This window comes from Diplotaxodon limnothrissa, linkage group LG3 (assembly GCF_057381915.1).
Source record: "Diplotaxodon limnothrissa isolate DT_005_m linkage group LG3, D_limnothrissa_male_GT1.1, whole genome shotgun sequence".
In the NCBI taxonomy this organism is placed as follows: domain Eukaryota; kingdom Metazoa; phylum Chordata; class Actinopteri; order Cichliformes; family Cichlidae; genus Diplotaxodon; species Diplotaxodon limnothrissa.
In genome coordinates, this window is record NC_140598.1 from 62,958,209 (window position 1) to 62,976,143 (window position 17,935).

The 17,935-nt window shown below is 40.2% G+C and overlaps 1 protein-coding gene across 1 annotated transcript in view; it reads left to right on the top strand.

Moving 5' to 3' along the window:
• Positions 1 to 17,935, top strand: part of chrnb1 (cholinergic receptor, nicotinic, beta 1 (muscle)) — a 30,465-nt gene that overhangs the window by 1,570 nt on the left and 10,960 nt on the right. The window contains exons 2-8 of the mRNA XM_085349702.1: positions 3,234 to 3,367; positions 8,155 to 8,199; positions 8,713 to 8,822; positions 10,779 to 10,887; positions 10,988 to 11,132; positions 11,324 to 11,509; positions 13,591 to 13,814. Of these exons, the coding sequence (XP_085205828.1) occupies positions 3,234 to 3,367; positions 8,155 to 8,199; positions 8,713 to 8,822; positions 10,779 to 10,887; positions 10,988 to 11,132; positions 11,324 to 11,509; positions 13,591 to 13,814 (953 nt within the window). The remainder of the gene's footprint in view (positions 1 to 3,233; positions 3,368 to 8,154; positions 8,200 to 8,712; positions 8,823 to 10,778; positions 10,888 to 10,987; positions 11,133 to 11,323; positions 11,510 to 13,590; positions 13,815 to 17,935) is intronic.

A 17,935-nucleotide genomic window follows, 5' to 3' on the forward strand; every position in this document is an offset into this window, starting at 1 on the left:
AATAATACAACGGCTTCTTGACATTTTTGTGTTTCTTTTTATCGCTGTATAACTGATTTTAATTGAAAGCCTGCGTGCGCTAGTACCGCTTGCCACGAGTTCCCAGAATCCTTTGCGGTTCTACCCGTGAATGACGTCACATTTTCAATCTCTATATAATATGCATGTTAAATTTTATATTTGGGGTAAAATATCAAGTCTTTTCAAGTCCAATTCAAGTCCCAAGTCATTGGTGTAAAAGTCCAAGTCAAGTCACAAGTCTTAGAACATTTTTTCAAGTCAAGTCTAAAGTCATAAAATTAATGACTCGAGTCTGACTCGAGTCCAAGTCATGTGACTCGAGTCCACACCTCTGCACAGTATACTCATGTAACAAAGCGTTAGTTGTCATGCAAGGCCAACATGAATACTCGTGTAGTATCTAATGTACAATAAGATCATAGAATGGAAAGTACCAGAAAAGAACAAATTCAAAATAGAAAACTTTACAGTAATACTTGAGAATATGATTTCTCTGACACGATGTCAGTTCCTATTGGAATACTGTACAATAAAAATGTTTTATTAGCACGTTTCGACGTAGGCTAGACATTAATACAGGCCCAGCAGTTTATGTGTTTTCTTCTGCTCATGTTTCTTTAGCTTATCAATCTGGTTTGAGTGTTTAATGTCTTTTCCCATGGGCTAATTTAGAAAATGGCAGAAATCACAGTGAAGAGACATGTAGCATATCGTGCTGGTGTAACTGTGTAAAGAGCACAGAAAGAGCACAGAAACATGGTCATTAAACATAAAAATGAGAACCTTCAGTGGCTCTGTGAGGCTGTACCTCTTTGATCTGTTAACATTAGCATGCTAGCATTTGAAAAGCAGACAATATAAAAGATGGATGTGGCTATTGTGATGTCGCTCACTGGTTTCTGAAGTCCCAATTTGAAACATTGAGCTAAACATTACTTCCCTCTTGGTTGCAATAAATGTTAAAAGATGTAAGAGTTTATTTCCAGATTGACAACAGGAGGAGGCTAGTCTTTGGTTGATTGGTGAGGGAAGAAAACTGTGAGAAGTGTTGTGGAGCAGCATGTAATGGAATGTACTCAGATAGCAACAAACGTTTGCAAACCTCTTTGGGCCACAACAAGTCGTGAATGACGGCATTGGCTCATCGGGTAAGTCTGACTGCCTTTAGTCACAGGGTTACCTTTGGTGGGTCACATGCAGGTACTGTTGCAGGTATGTTGTAGCATTTGGGCCACATTACACTTCTTGTAGCCCATGTTAGGTCCCTTCAAGAACTTTGGCTCATACGAGTTTACCATTACTGTACAGTAATCGTGCTGTGCGTTCTGGAAGTAGCCCTAATTAGGCCAAGACGTGTCTGCTATTGAGACAAGTGACAAACTTATTTCATTAGCAGACAGGAGCTGATGTACAGCTAAAGTTGATGAGTTTAGAGGATCGAGGTGCGGCATCCACACGAGCTCCAGAGTGACAAACGTGGCATACAGGGACAGTTAAGCACAGGGATTATATCACGTAGGGAGCCATGACAGATTTATGATATGTACCTCTCATTCAAATTGCATCTCATAGCATCAACAAACTAATAAAACTCACTAATGAATTTATGCCGAAGACATTTTTGAAAGATAACAAGAAATGATGAAATAGCGAAACAAAATACCTGTAACACAATGGCAGATTTCATCTTTAAGGACTTGTGTTCACAGCAGTTATAAACTAAAGAAAATACGATCAGAGACACGACAGTCGCAGAGAATCACAGCCAGTTAAGTTGAACACATTTCTTCAGAGAAATCAATAACTTCATTTTTTCATACAACTTATTTGGTAAGTTGCCCGGTGGTTACTGGACAGTGCGCTCAAACCACTCTGAGAAGGATGTAGTGTATACTGAACTTTATTGCAGTCAGTTTCAATTTTAAACCATGTTTATCACTGCTGAGCCACTACTCACTCGGTGAGTTTATGAGAAAAAAGCTGAATAACTGGGTCTTTTCAAGCAGATACTCACATATTCTCTCCATAAAAGAAAAATATAGTACAAAATCTTTTTAATTTTAACTGGTTATACAACCATCCAGTATTTTAGTTTTAGCTAATTCTTTAGTCAGTCTTGTTATTTACCAAGTGATCTCAGCTGGGTAGTGAGATAAAAAATGCTAAATTCTGGCCTTCGATAGTCACCTCCCGTTCCATCAGCAGCCATGCTTCCTTGTGCCTAGCTAATGGGGTGCCTTGCTGGGTGATCGTCATCATTTATTCCTGTCAGGTCAGATCCTGCTGGGGCCACAGCAATGCCAGACGTGATGAATGCTGCGTCACAAGAGCTGCTGATTATAAATGCTTCTAACCTTCCAACACCAAGGAGGAAAATGTTGCAAGTAAATCAGGGATTACGCATGAAAATGCAATGGAATGCAAGTGTTTGAGTAGGTTTGCGATTATGCAGACCTGAAGCGAAACATTTAGCATTGATATAAAAACAGGACCTTAGAACCTCAGGAACTTATTTGAAATACATGTCTTTTACTTGTTTTAATTAGAGAAAATAATGTGGGAATGCACTACTACTACTTCACATGGTAAGCCAATCCATCTGTCAATCCTGAATTCCACTTAAAGCAGTCTATCCACATCCAATAGCAGTACAGCTTTTCTGACTGAAAGGTCTGACTGATTGATTCTGGACTTGAAGGTGGTAATTGTCATCTAGTCACTTTTTTGGGGGGGTCATTGGTCAGTGAAGTCAACAGCATAGCATAATTTGCAAAAAGCAGAAAGACATAGAGCTGACCTTTCACCCCTTGGCTGGACCTAGGAAATTGGTCTGTAAAAGCAGTTAACAGAATTTTTGGTATTAAACAATCAGGAACTTTACATTGAAACATTATAGTAATCATCAAAATGAATAATCAATCATTTTTTTTTATCAAACATCCACTTGTTGCACACTATTGACTTCGGTATTGAGACAGTCGTCGATTGATTATATTTTGATGCACAGCACAGCTTGCTCGGCGACACAGTGTCACCAGTGTGTATCTAGTGAGTGAACTCCTTTATTAATTCAGTGCATCAATGCAGTCAGCAGCTGCTGAGGCTTTTGGAGGGACATATCTAGCTAAATCTGAGTGAATGACTAGCAATTATTAAAGGACTTCAGTTTGAAGCCTGCCATCACAACTGACCTCTGTCAATGTGTATTACAGGTGCAACTGAATCAGAGAATACTCTGATGAAGAGCCTCTTTTCCAAATACAACCTTAAGGTCCGACCAGCTCGTACCCCTGAAGAGAGGGTGGTGGTTCGCGTGGGCATGATCCTCACATCCTTCGTCGGACTGGTGAGGCCCAAAACCCCAACACAAAAGTACACACAGTAAACAGCAGGTCACTGCAGATTTAAAAAAAAATCTAAATTCTAGCATAGTAGAATAAATTTAAACAAGGGCTGATTCTAATGGATTATAAGCCAGGTCTCCATCGACCCCTTTCGAGAACCCAGGACTGACTGTAACCCAGCATGATGTAACAGAAGTGTCGACCAGTTTAATGCTGATTCCCATCACCAAAATGTTTGCCATTAGCTGACAATTCACAAGAACAGTCGCCTTAAGGTGCTTTATGTTGTAAGGTAAAGACCCTACAGCATTTGGGAGAAAACCTCAACAAACTATGACTGCCTATGAACATCTGCTTTGTGACAGTGGTCAGAAAAAACTCCCTTTTAACAGGAAGAAACCACTCCCAACCACCTGTCCTTTAAGTAAGACTGCAGTCTGAACAAAATGAAGAGAGCAAAGCACTCCGTTGGCTAATACGTTACGAGGTCATGAAGATACAATGGAGCTTAATTATTTAAGGAACTATATATGAGAAGGATTTTACTTCTAGTCTGGATTTAGCAGAAATCCAGTGAAGAGAAGTTAATACTACTAGACGCTGTTACTGCTCTTTATGCAGTGTTCTGAATCGACTGACGGCTTTTCAGAGAGCTTGTAGAACAGCCTAATCATAAAGAACTCAAACTGTCTAGCCTAGAAGCTACATTCCTTTAATATCTTTTCCAAGATCTGAAAAGATGAATCTGTCATAATCGGACACATCAAAGTCTGTGACCATGCTACAGTAACTTCATGCTGGAACTCTTAGCCAGAGAGACGATGGTTTTTCTGTGGCTTTGCCTCTGAAATGTAAACGTAAAGCTTATCTTCCATATTCTCCACCATGAATGAATCCCAGTGCCATCTGAATTTAAATTCACAACCAGATGGCAAAAATGAGTACTACTACTGAGGTGTAGTGAAGTACTGTAGTTTTATTCATTCATGCTGGGAAATAGTGTTTAGTGGCATGCACTGATTGGGCTGCTGCCTGTGTGACTGCATTAAAGGATAAGCCGTACACACACACACTCACACACGGTCACTTTATGAGCTTTTTATTTTCCCCTTTACTCTCTTCTCCTAGGCAATCAAAAACCAACACACATAGTGCATCCACACACCCACACTCCTTACACCTCCACTCAAGGTCACGCTCTCTCTTCCTCTCTCGTCACGTGGATCATCTTAAGCTGTGGAGTTGACCTGTCTTGAAAACTAACCCACTTGGATTCTTAGTTTGACAAGTAACTAGTCCAGCTGGGTAACTGCAGAGTTATTATTAACACTGGGCCTGACGGGTATTGATATGCAGGCAATGACATGTGTGAGGTAGCAAGATGTGTTTGCATGAGGAAGACATCCAACGTTTGCTGCCCCCACTCATGCTTTGGTCCCAGCTGTCCCAGTTGGGGTTTTAAATAGCAGGCCGAGGAGCAGAGAAGCTTAGCCAGAATTCATGACTTGACCTTCACATCATGGGTACAACAGTCCCACAATGCAATATGTCACATTTTGTACATGCAAAAATGCCACTCATGCAGCAAATCCCCTCATGTCTCTGCCTCTTAGTCCTTTTGTAAAAGAGTTGTTTAGAGACTACATGTGTCCCCTGCTTGTTAAGCTAAACTAATATCCCAGTGGTTCCAAAAATTCCCAAAACATTAAAAATTCCTCTGCAATAATGTTAACTAGTCCAATAAAAGAAAATTCCAATAAAGTCTTGCAAAAAAAAAAAAAATAATCTGAGTAATATTGCGATTTAGTTAATAAGTCATTTAATCAGAATCAGAATCAGAATCAGAATACTTTATTGATCCCTGGGGGAAATTATTTTTTGTTACAGTGCTCCATTTTAAACCAACATTAAGACAAGACAGACAATACGCTAACTAAGAATAGTACAATATATACATATATATACATACATACATACATAAGTCACTTATAAATAAATATTTGGAAAAGAAACGTGTAGTTGTAGCAGCAAACAGTGTGTTAAGTGGATGCGTTGTACACATTTAGACACCTTTGTAACAACAAGAGGTCGCGCCTAAACACAAACATAAACTACTCATTCAACCAATAGATTCAACTCCAAACCCTTCTTTCAATAAAGTGGTATTGCCTATCGCTGCAACATCATGTCCCCTGGCCTCAGGGCTGGACTGGGACAAAAAATCGGCCCAGGCATTTTGACTAGAGACGGGCCAACCAGGTATTACAGGAAAAGGCATAAAGCCTTTGAATGAAAACAGACGCTGTGATGTACACCCTCTTGTTGGTATATGTATGATTTCTATACATTTTACATCAGATAAAAACTTTGGTTGTAAGATTCAGATAATTATTTTTTAAAAGCGAGACATTTTAAATGAGAATAAGAAAGAAAAGTATTTCTTTGTGCCCCCCTTTCCCTGTTAATGCCCTACCTGGCCCCCCTGGCAAAACTTTGCTAGACCCGCCCCTGCATAGTTACCAGCTGTCAGCTACGTAAAAAAGGATCCTGGTGTTATTTGTCTCTCATAAACAGTTCATAACTTCCCTTCAACTCATTCATGTCACCTAAAAGGTAAACCTGTTTCTCCATCACCTGTTCAGCTCTGATGATTCAGTAAGGACATCTCCTGGTTTCATCTTCATGTTTCCCTCTCACCACATATACAAACAGACATCATGACCAGCAGCTTTACAGCTGTGGCTCCAGCAAACATCGGCTGATACTAGAAATTAATATTAAATAAATTTTAACAACAGCTGATCAAGCTTAAACGTGCTGCTGTTGTTTACCGCGACATCCGCTGGTTTCCTGTTTCTGGCGCAAAGTGAGCGATAAACAAACAAGAGAGACGATCAGCTGATCATTGATCAGTTTCATGATTGAAGTAGCTGTGCAGCATAAACACACAGAATAAATCCAGCTTTGTGTGTTTTTCCATTATAGCTAAACTACGGGACAAACTGTGTTCCTTCTCAGCTCAATACGAAACGCATAATGTTTTCTCTGAATGAGGGACCATTCCATTTTTTAAGGAGCGGTTGGCAACTCTACTAACTAACCTAATGAATAAAATAAAGTTCACTATCAGTAACATCAAAGCACCCACCCAGCTGTATAGAAACTCCGTCATGCTAGCTAGCACGCAGTACGAGTTATTGTAACTGACTGTAAAAAGTCAGCACAATGAAAATAAACTCCACCTAAACTTGGTTTATATCTGACCCAGATAGACTGCAGGTCATAACTTCTTACCTGAAGTTCAGTTCACCTGACACTCGGACCGGCGGCCGCCTCGGGTCTCTGCTCCTCCTGCCTCTCCTTCCCTCATCCACCTGCTGGCCTCTGTGGAAGCTCTGCCACAGCCACCACCAAACAACTGAGTTATTTTTACACATCAGCCAGCATCTGGCCAATCCATCACCTCTCATTGTTCATGCCGTTACAAAAAAAAAACAAAACAAAAAAAAAAAAACATCGGCCCATAAAAACGAAAAATCAAACGCAAATGATGCCCGATGGCCAGTCCAGCTATGCCTGGCCTGTTGGAACAAATGGTTTTAACTATATAAAGGCGCTTACTACAAAGTTCACCACTGAGTGTATGTCATGGCTGTCTGATCACAGTGATGTAACAAACACATTTCCAGAGGCAAAAAATGACACAGGTATTAACATTAACAGTATGAACTACTAAAACTTAACTTTTAACCTGGTTTTAACTTTGAACTGTATGTATTATTTAGATATCTTTTAGACATCACACTGTACTTGCTGTCCTTCCATCAAAAGGTTAAGGCTGAAAGACGAACAAATAAAAAATTTTGAATCACATTGAGGTTCGATTAACCTCAGTAGAATGTATCCTGACTGTGGGGGGAAGTCCATGCAGTATGCACACTCCACACAGAAAGCCCTCAGCTGGCAGCATAGTCTAAACCAGGGGTGGGGGAAGTCCAGGCCTCAGGCCTGCAGGTTTTAGATATCACCCTGGGTCAACACACCTAACTCAAATGATTAGTACATTACCAGGCCACTGGAGAACTTCAAGACATGTTGAGGAGGTCATTTTGCCATTTAAATAATCTTTGTTGGATCAAGGACGTATCTAAAAACTGCAGGACCCTTGAGGTCTGGAGATCCCCCACCCCTGGTCTAAACCAAAAACCTTCTTATTATGAGGCAACAGTGGTAACCAATTCTTGCAATTAAATGCTTGCAACAACCTAAAAACCTAACTTTTCATGCAAATGGAAGGCTTTTCATAGACTGATGATTGACTAACCGGATTTAGTCCATTAAACTGATGGATGGTGTTTGGTGGGAATGGTACTTACAGCACTTTTCTGCTTTTGCTGAGCACTCAAAGTGCTTTCTTATTATAAGCCCCATTCACAAACCTATTTCTACACCTAAGAGCTGTTTTAAAACCTGTCTTTCACATTTCATTGAATGCTTTGCAGGCAAATTAGGATTCAGTATCTTAACCACAGATACGTTGACATGCACCTTAGAGAAACTGAGGATTGAACCACTGACCTTCTGATTAGTAGACAACCTGCTCTGCCTCCTGTACCACAGCTGCCCTGAATACCATTTTTCAAACTCTCACCACCACAAAACCTGTAATGCCATTAGGGTGTTCTTTGTGCATAACTCTGTATCTGTATCCCTACAAAATGAAAAACGATCTGAAGCAAACAGTTATGAAGTACATACTGAAATGCATATTTTCGCATTTTTATAACAGAATATGAAAAATGAAGAAATGAGCACCACTGTTGTCATGAATCTGGTGAGTCTATTTGCATGCCTGCTCGTCATACTTGCAAATTGAAGTAAATCTTAAGCCGATAGAATGAATTATCCAACAGCTTTCTGAGTGTACTCTAACTGAAAAACTCTTTCACATCACACTGAGCTCATCCGTGACTCCTACTCCAGTGGCAGTATGTTTATTAACACGGGGCCTCGTCTTTCGAGTACAGCTCAGTGCCAATGCACACTGTGCATATAATCAGTAGAACAGTTGGAGTAGTCATAATAGCAGGCAAAATGAAAAAATATGCAAATTGTGTTTTGTTATGCAAGGACAAATGCACAGGGAAGCCATCCCTGTGGAATCTAATTACAGAAGTGGAGAAATGAAAGATAAAGTGATACAATGACAAATTGGTTGCATTTGTTAAAGAAAAGTTTCTGCTTGCTGTCATTTTCTGCTTTAATCCCAACTCTTTTCATGGACTTGTGGATAATAACATCCCTACGTATTAAAAAAAAACAAGCTTTTATAAAAATGTTCAAACAGGAATGGACAGATTATCGGTTGTCATGGAAACCGAAGGAGCACAATGGGATTCAGGTGCTACGCATCCCCTCTGGGAAGGTTTGGCTTCCTGACATCGTCCTCATCAATAAGTAAGTATCAGCATTGCAACTCGCATTAGCATTAGCATCAACGTTAACATTAACAAAGACTTGAAAGGAGAACGTTTTTGATCTCTTTGTTCCATTTTTGTATTTGTATGCAGTGTTTGCAACCTTTTGTACTTACTAATTTACCCCTACCTGAGTGAAATAAACAAGTATTGCCATATAGTAAATATTTTCATATCAAATCCGTATCCATCGTACTATATTGTTTTGAAATTGGACAAATTGCATACCCCTGTAGCTTGTAGCTGCAGGCCACTGGAGACTAGGTGATGGGCCAGGTAAATTATAGTAGTGCTCATGTGTATTGGAAAAACTATATAACACAGCATTAAATTAAAGATTTAGATACTCAGAACAGCAAGCTTAGTCTTTTCCCCATATTGGCTCACGCAGACACGCTCCCATTAACACCACTGTAAATATCCCCACTGCTCCATTCATCAACACTTTATAGGCAATTAAGCAGCATGGCTCCCTAATAACTGAGCTGATAGCACCGCTCAGCTACTTCAGCTTGTGAGGCGTTCATTTGGAACCGTACGGATACACACAAATATGCACGTCCACACAAATGCAAATTTGCGCGTGCTTCTCTTGGGTTGTTCAATGCCGGCCATTTTAGCAGCAGCACTTTCACAGGGACAGATTTTTAGGAGGGCCCGGGGTAAAGACACAAGCTTCTCATTGTTCAATTATCAGAGACATAAAACTCAAACACTGTACACTGACAGAAGGCTAAATCTGTGTCTAATTGACTTGATGTCTTTGTTGTGCATTGTGTTATGAGCCCGACAGCTTAGTATAGGAACAACATTAGCGCTGCACTTACAGTCAAAGTGCTCCATAAAAAGTGTGCAAAGAATCTCCATTTAATGCCAATTACAATGTTTAGATGTGGGAGTGGAGCTAAATGTTCATATTCTACACAGCCGTGACTTTGCCTTGTCTGTCTCTTTCTAAGCTTTGTCAGAGGAACTGAGATGATAACAAAACAAAGACTACAACTGAGATGCAAACTTTGATTGCTGCTATTTTGCAACTTTATAACTTAAGTCAGCAGCATAGAGAGTTGTTATTGCTTCAGTACTCTAATAATGCCTTGGTGGTGCAGCTGCGGAACAGAGACACCTCACTGTTTGTCACATTTTAGTTTATGCTGCCTGGATTTCCTCACCAAGCCCTCTCAGCTATCTTTGTAAAAGCAAAGTCACAATAAACCATCCATCTCCAGCACAAAATAGATTACTTCCCATAGTACGGAGGGAGGGGGGGTGTCTCTGACCTTTACAGAAAAGTGAAACCAAAAAGTCATTTCTTGTTACAGTTTTACTCAATTGCTCTGTCACATTTTTGAAGTTTTCTTAAAAACACATTTTCCAAAGCAGATCATACATGGAGCAAAACACTGTATAAATACAGACCTCTGATAAAGAAAAGAAAAGAAAAAGTTTTCACAGAACTTTGTGGAGTATGTTCTTAGTGCATCTATAGAAATTAAGACAGTAAATAGCAGCCAGATGTCACCAGCCTAATGCAATTGAGGAACTGATCATCAGCAAGTGTCACCGTGTCTCTAAAAAGTAGAAGTTTTGGCAGTTTGCAGGTCTGGAGCATTCAGCTGTGTGTTAACACAATGCCAAGGAGGTAAAACATCAGCAACGATCTTAGAGAAGCAATTGTTGCAACACATATAAGTGAAACTAATGACAAATGCAGGGACTTTTCGTCTAAGAAGAGTCTTATTTAACTGTTAGACAACAGAACAAATGCAATTCATTTGACACAATACAATTTGTGCTATGTTTCAAGATATGTTATGGAATTCTGTGATATGTCACCATCCATAACATACTACAGATTACCTCAACATATAACATGTGATATAGTTTGATTTATTAACCAAAACTGGCTAATTTGTATTTCATGTTTTGTTTTCAGTAATGATGGACAGTTTGATGTGGCCCTGCATGTCCATGTTCAGGTTTACAGTAATGGCAGGGTAACCTGGACTCCCCCTGCTCTGTACTGCAGTTCCTGTGGAGTCAAGGTAATTTACACAGATCTACTATGTATTTATCTTCCATCCAGTTTCGTCTAAGCTCGGACGTTGTTTCCAACTCGTTTAAATGCCAGTTTTTTGTGTCTAGGTAACATATTTCCCATTCGACTGGCAGAACTGCACCATGCAGTTTCGCTCTTACACATATGACTCAACAGAAATCGACCTGCAGTATGCCCTGAATTCAAAAGGCAAGGAGATTCGGGAGATCCAGCTGGACGAGTCTTTCAGTGGTGAGCACTCATGACGTGATACATATATTCTTAAGTAGAAGTACTTCAGATGTATTTTCATGTTACTGTATATTCAAAGCATCGCATTTTTGCATAACCCCTTCTTGTGGTTTGCAAATGTGTTGCTAGTGTAATACGATTACTAAATGCGCTAAAATTAATAGAAATCTAAGCTGTGGATGTTTCTCTAGAGAGTGGTGAGTGGTACGTAAGACACAAGCCAAGCAGGAAGAACACATTTGATGACGAATATGAGGAAATGACTTTTTACCTGATCATCGAGAGGAAGCCTCTGTACTACATCATCAACATCATCATCCCTTGCATCCTGATTACTATCATCGCCATCTTCAACTTCTATCTGCCTCCCGATGCAGGTAAACACTTTACAGAAATTGCTTTCAGATCACTTGATGACTATGAATTAAAGCTCTCTTTATGTGATCGTTATCGTTATGTTATCGTAAACAAGCTCCACCTTGATGTAAAACTGCTAATACCATTTCCCAATTGAGTTTGTGTGGTCGGTTTAAAATGGGCAATCAGGCATTTAGCTAATTATAAACGGATCCAATTTCAGATTAGATAGGTGCTTCGTGGAACACAGTTGAATTGATAACCTTTAAAATGAAGGAGGTAGAAAAACAGCTTAGAGCAATCGGCTTGACTCTGTCCTTTCCCTTATACGCTTACCTTTATGTTTGGACAAGCCTGCTCATTGGGTACATTGATTGATTAGGACACACATATGCAAAATACAACCTGAGATATTAAAGTTTGACTTAGTACAAAACCCACAGATGTGCAAATATGCATGAATCTCAATAAGGTACACAGATCGGAACATAACATACTGCATTCCTGCATAGCTGCATTAATATTCATTGACATGATACTGTCATTATGCATTGATGTAGGCATGTATTTTAGTATATAAATATATTAAACATTGATAAAGTTATTATTTTCTTGAACAATGATGTAGGCCTATTTTTAGGAGTTTAAAATAGCTATAAAAAGTCATTTTAACACTCTGTAATATTTTTATTTAAATTTTTTGGAACGTGTGGGAAAAAAGTATTGCAGAAAATGTCTGATTAGGATAACTGCTAAACGTATCATAGTTTACTGACCAGTGTGTGCCATCTGCTTTGTTCACTGAAAAAAGCAACCAGGCAAGTGACCTTTAAAAACAACCACTTAGAGTCTTATTGGGATGATCAAGCAAAAGCTTCTTTTTGCTGCTCCCGTATTCACAAGTGGTCGCCACCAGAGATGTATCTGCATATTTGATTGGCGGAACTTTCTGCTGAATCGCCTTCCTGATGCAACCCTCACAGGGATTTGTGTCTCCTACTAGTCTTGAACCAGGGTCATATGAAATGACTGATTTGAACACGCAGTAAAGGGACACATAAACAGCACAGGGAATCGTAGGGTTTGTTTTTTAATCTCCTCCAGTTTTACATTAATTTTCCAGTGATGCAGAAAGAGATGCTTTGCTTCTCAGTGAGAGGCCACAAACTGCTCTCTTAACCTACCAGCTCAACCCTTCTGGGCCCTGTACTATGAAGCAAGTTCAGCATACCCAGGATGCCTTTCTGTTATCTGGATTCATTTACCCCAACGCTGACAGTCAGGATAAGCCGTCACACGGAGTTGGTTAGCAACTTGCTAAATTAACCCTGGGTCTTGGTGTAAATCGTTTGCAGCCAACAGAAAGAAATCCATGCATCCATCCACTCGCTTCCGCTTGTCCTTTTCAGGGTCGCGGGGGGCGCTGGAGCCTATCCCAGCTGTCATAGGGTGAGAGGCGGGGTACACCCTGGACAGGTCGCCAGTCTGTCGCAGGGCCAACACACAGAAACGGAAATACATTAAATTTAAATAAAAAAGTTGTCTCTAAGAAACCAAGAGACATTAGATGCTACTGGAAAACCTTAAATCTTCCTATTGCATGTGCACAGAGGTCTGAGGGATCCACCAGGACTGGTAACGCAATTCTATTGGAGAACTAAGTTGATCTCTAATTTTGCAGGAGATTAGATAAGCATAAAGCATAAATTATCATGTGATGCACCCAGGTAAGACGTGAACCACTTTTGCAGTAGATAAAACTGCAGGTTAACCCCGAAGTTACCTTGGTGATGAAATCTGGCCTCGTAGTACAGGCCTGTGGTCATTTACAAACACAGTTCGTACACAGTTTGTACGTGACCACGGAATGAACTAAAGAGCCAATGCTGTGTCACCCAATCAGCCTCACTTAGAATGGGAGATGAATTTTTCATTAGCATCATTGCTAGTAAATTACATTCACCAGATGCTCCTCGAATCTCAGTGAGTTGAAAATGGAACAAACCTTGGCCCGGTAAAGCTTAATGAGTCGTAACACAGGAACAAGAAATGCGCTGTTTCTGACTTTCCTAAATAATTGTGGTTTTTTTTTCTTTGCAAGGTGAGAAGATGGGTTTGTCAATCAATGTGCTGCTCACCCTCACCGTGTTCCTGCTGCTGCTGGCTGATAAGATCCCCGAGACCTCGCTGGGTGTTCCCATCATCGTCAACTACATCATGTTTACCATGGTCCTGGTCACATTCTCTGTCATCCTCAGCGTGGTTGTCCTCAACCTCCACCATCGCTCTCCCAACACCCACATGATGCCAATGTGGGTCCGCAAGGTGAGCGTACATTTCAGGGTCACACAAGCTTAATTTTTGCCTGCTTGGCACATCATCATACAAGACTTCTGAAAGGAAATAATATCTGTGTCTCTTAAGAAATAGTTTTTGTCTTTCTAGCATGTGTTGTTACAGTGTCTTGCATATATACTGTAGGTTGTTCATTTGTGCCAGAACAGCCCAGAAGCACAAGCAATCTTTCTTTCTGTTGTCAGAGGTTTTGTCAGAATACCACCTTTCATTTGCATTGTGAAAATACGTTAAGGCAAGTCATTAAGTGGCCAGCATGTCTGTGAGGAGAGCTGGAAAGGACAGGGGGATATTGGGAGGCTATGTGATAAATGAAAAAAACTTCTAAACATTGAATTATCTGTCAGCAAGGAAGTAGAGCAAGCGGTAGGTTAGGACCATCAACTCTAATTAGTGTGACCCAAGAGACCATCTATCTATCTATGCAACTCCAAGGTGAGTTGCATTTCCAACTTCAACAAGACTTCAATATGTTATATGTTTTGTTTAAATTACAGTTAAAAAACACCAGATAATTGCAACAACGAATGCTAAAGAGACTTTAATGTAATGTCCATATTTTTAGACACACATTTTTCCATATTAGAAATTGGTTGAATGTAGTGAATCATATATACAACCAAGCTACACCTACCAACTTCCTTCAAGCATGACTACTCCTGATAGTCACAGGCCAAGCAATGATCTTTTTAGGACACTTTTATTACAAATCTTAGAAAGTAGATTCAGTCCATTTGCAGGTTGCGTCCAGATCAACAGAATTAACTTTCTGTGAATTAACTTTATTTTGTACTCAGTCAGATGGTCATGGAATATATGTCACGACTGGGGCAGCAGCCATGTGATGTGTGGAAGGAGGACTCAAATGCAGCACTTATTCAGATGTGAGGGTGATTTATTAAGAATACCGAACATAAAGTGGGGATGGCAAAACAGAACTAAGGATGACCTAAACTGGGAGAAACTGAACCAAAGAGCAACAAACCTGAACATGAAGGGAGGACAGCAGGGAGAGCACGCAGGGGATTCACAGAGTAATGCAGAGGCAAACACACACTATAAATACACAGAGGGACACTGGGAAATCACACACACAGGTGGGAGACACAGCTGGACCTGATTAACCTGACGAGACAGGGGAACACTAACACCAGGGACCAACAGGGGGAGCACAAACCCAGAAACCCACTATCTAAAACACAAAACACAAACCATTCAAAAACAGCCCACAAACAATAATGAAAATAATAACAATAAATACACCAAACACAAAATCACTGAGTCACGGACTCAGGATCATGACAATATAAAAGGCAGAATCTCCAGACTGATCAACAGCTTCCTCATACAAGCTGTTAAAATGTTGAACTCCTGATTAGGATATGTACAGTAAATAAGAAGAAAGAAAGTGTACTTTATTGGTCCCCGTGGGGAAAATCCCTCTCTGCATTTAACCCATTCACTCAGTGAAGCAGTGGGCAGCCACTGGGCGCCCGGGGAGCAGTGTGTAGGGACGGCACCTTGCTCAGGGGTACCTCAGGGTGGCTGTTCAGGGTAATCGAACCCCCGACCTTCCGATCATGGGGCCACCACTCTACCTACTGAGCTATCCCTGCCCTATGCACTACAAGTCAAAAGTTTGGACACATCTTCTCAGTTAATGGTTTTTCTTTATTTTTAACACTTTCTACATTGTAGATACAAACTGAAGATATGAGCAGAGATATGAAGATATGAAGCAAGATGTATGGAATTATCTAGCAAAGAAAAAAGTGATAAATAACAAAATGTGTTTTATAGTTTAGATTCCTGAAAGCAGCCACTCTTTGCTTTGTTGACAGCGCTGCAAACCCTTGGCCTCGTCTCAGTGAGCTTGATGATGAAGCTGAAATGGTTTTCGGGGTTCATTTGTGGAATTTGTTGGCTTCTTAATGTGTGACCTAAACCCAATGGAGATGGTTTGGGGTGAGATGGACCCCAGAGTGAAGGCAAAAGGACCAACAAGTGCTCAGCATCTCTGGGAACTCCTTCAAGACTGACGACCTCATGAAGCTCATTGAGAGAATGCCAAGAGTGTGCAAAGCAAAGGGTGGCTACAGGGTCAGGCTGAGTTCAGACACTAGATTGTACATGAAAAGACCAATCATGAGATGTGGCTCACAGAAAAAGTACTACCTCTACTCCATAGTACCTCTACTTCCCCTTTAGTAAATTAATTGGGGAAAAAATTTTACTAATTTGATACAAAGAAGCTTATGAGTAACCTGAGGGTTAGGAAGTATATTTCTACATTGTGAACATGCATGAAAACTAAAATCAAGACTCCACCTCAAAAAATTATATTTTACCAGCAGTTGTTAGCATCTTGAAAATGGTCACTGTCTTGTATATTCAAATGGCTAATGGGTCATCATGTTAAAGACTGTGCACCTGAAATACATGAATTAAACTTTGGCATTAATTTGGCTTTGAAAGCTGTGTTAGCGTGGGTCGAGGCAGACTACTCAATTAGGTCCACATAGTTCTCGACACTTTAAACGTCATGTTATACCATTAACCTCCATCAGTTGCTGTTGCCCCCAGTGTACATTGTGTGAAGCTAATTACAGGCGTAAGTAGCAGCTCTGTGCTTTGGTCCAAGTTCTGTCATGGTTTCAGGGTACATTCACCACAGAAAGGCTCCCACACACTGGGCAGATTTCCGTGGCTTAATTGAACTGCTTGGCGCCGGATTGATGAGGAAAAGGAGGAGCATAGATTCTGTTTCACTCCTACTCGTGGGTAATTAAAGAAACAATAAAATGTGAAAGGAAGACATTTTTGGACACAAAACATTAGAAAGAAACGAATGATTAATTTTGTATTTATTGTTTCTGTGTTTCAAAAGCCTAATTTAAGGCTGGTCAATCAGCCACTAAAAGAACAAATATTTAAGTTTAAGGAAAAAAACTTCCTGTAATGGCCACCAGTCCTAAAGTGAGTGTGTCTCAGAGAAAATGACCAAATTTATGTAGTAGGCTGTCTAGAGCCTGTTAAATGGTGTTTGTTTCCATATCTGATTTCAATATTAATCCCTATTAATGACTAGTATGAAATGTACTGGGGTAATTTTTTTATGGCCTAAAGTTATGTTTCTCCTTCAGCGTTTGCTTGTATTCAGACACAAAGCAGCTGGCTCTTCAGATTTCTGCTACGTATGCTTTTTGTTTAATCCCATTATTGCTTGCTAAAATTTGTTGCACATTTAATATCACAGTTAATTACTGATGCACCTGGTGACACAGCTAACAGTGACACTCCAAATATGGTCATATCCTATTTCAGCATTTCAGCCCATCTCTAGGTAGACATTAACTGTGCTGCTCTTTATTCCACCCCCATCTTGGTGGCTGAATTCAGTGTTTCGTTTTCTTTCTCCAGACAGTCACTACAGACGACTAGGACACCTCCTCCTTCTGTTCCATCACCAGGTGATGCTTTAGATGCTCTCGAGTGCAGAGCTTACGTCTCTCTGTGGTGTCTGCCCGAGCACCACACACACTCAACAGCAATACTATCAGAGTTTTAGCAGCCATTGTTGAGGAATACGGTCTTTGTAGATGAAGTGCTGCTCTCCGAGGTGCTGTTTCCTCTCTTATTTTCACTGCTCATTGTCAGCCAAGCTGTGGGAAATCAGACAGATGTCACACAGTATCAGTAAGGAAGAAAGTTGAGAGACAATTGGGGATTTTCTGACATTTCTCTGCTTGATCTATGATAATTACTAACAATATTTTGAATGTCTAATTGATAGTGCCATTGTATCATTTCTATGGAAAATGTTCATAAATGTCCCAGTCAGTCCGTCTGTTTCTTTCGGCATTTCTGACTTGAAATCTCACACATTCCACTTCCACTCTGGCCTGAACAAACTCCTGAGAGAAAGATTTTCCTATAAATGCTCCATTTTCTTCACCAACGACTGTCTGTGACCATCTACTCTTTACTGCTGCTGTGGGAGTGAACAAAAATAGTAAAGTTTATTAAATTTTATTTAAATTACATTAAAAAAGGACCCTCCATCATGTCTCAGAGCTCTCAGTCAAGTCTAT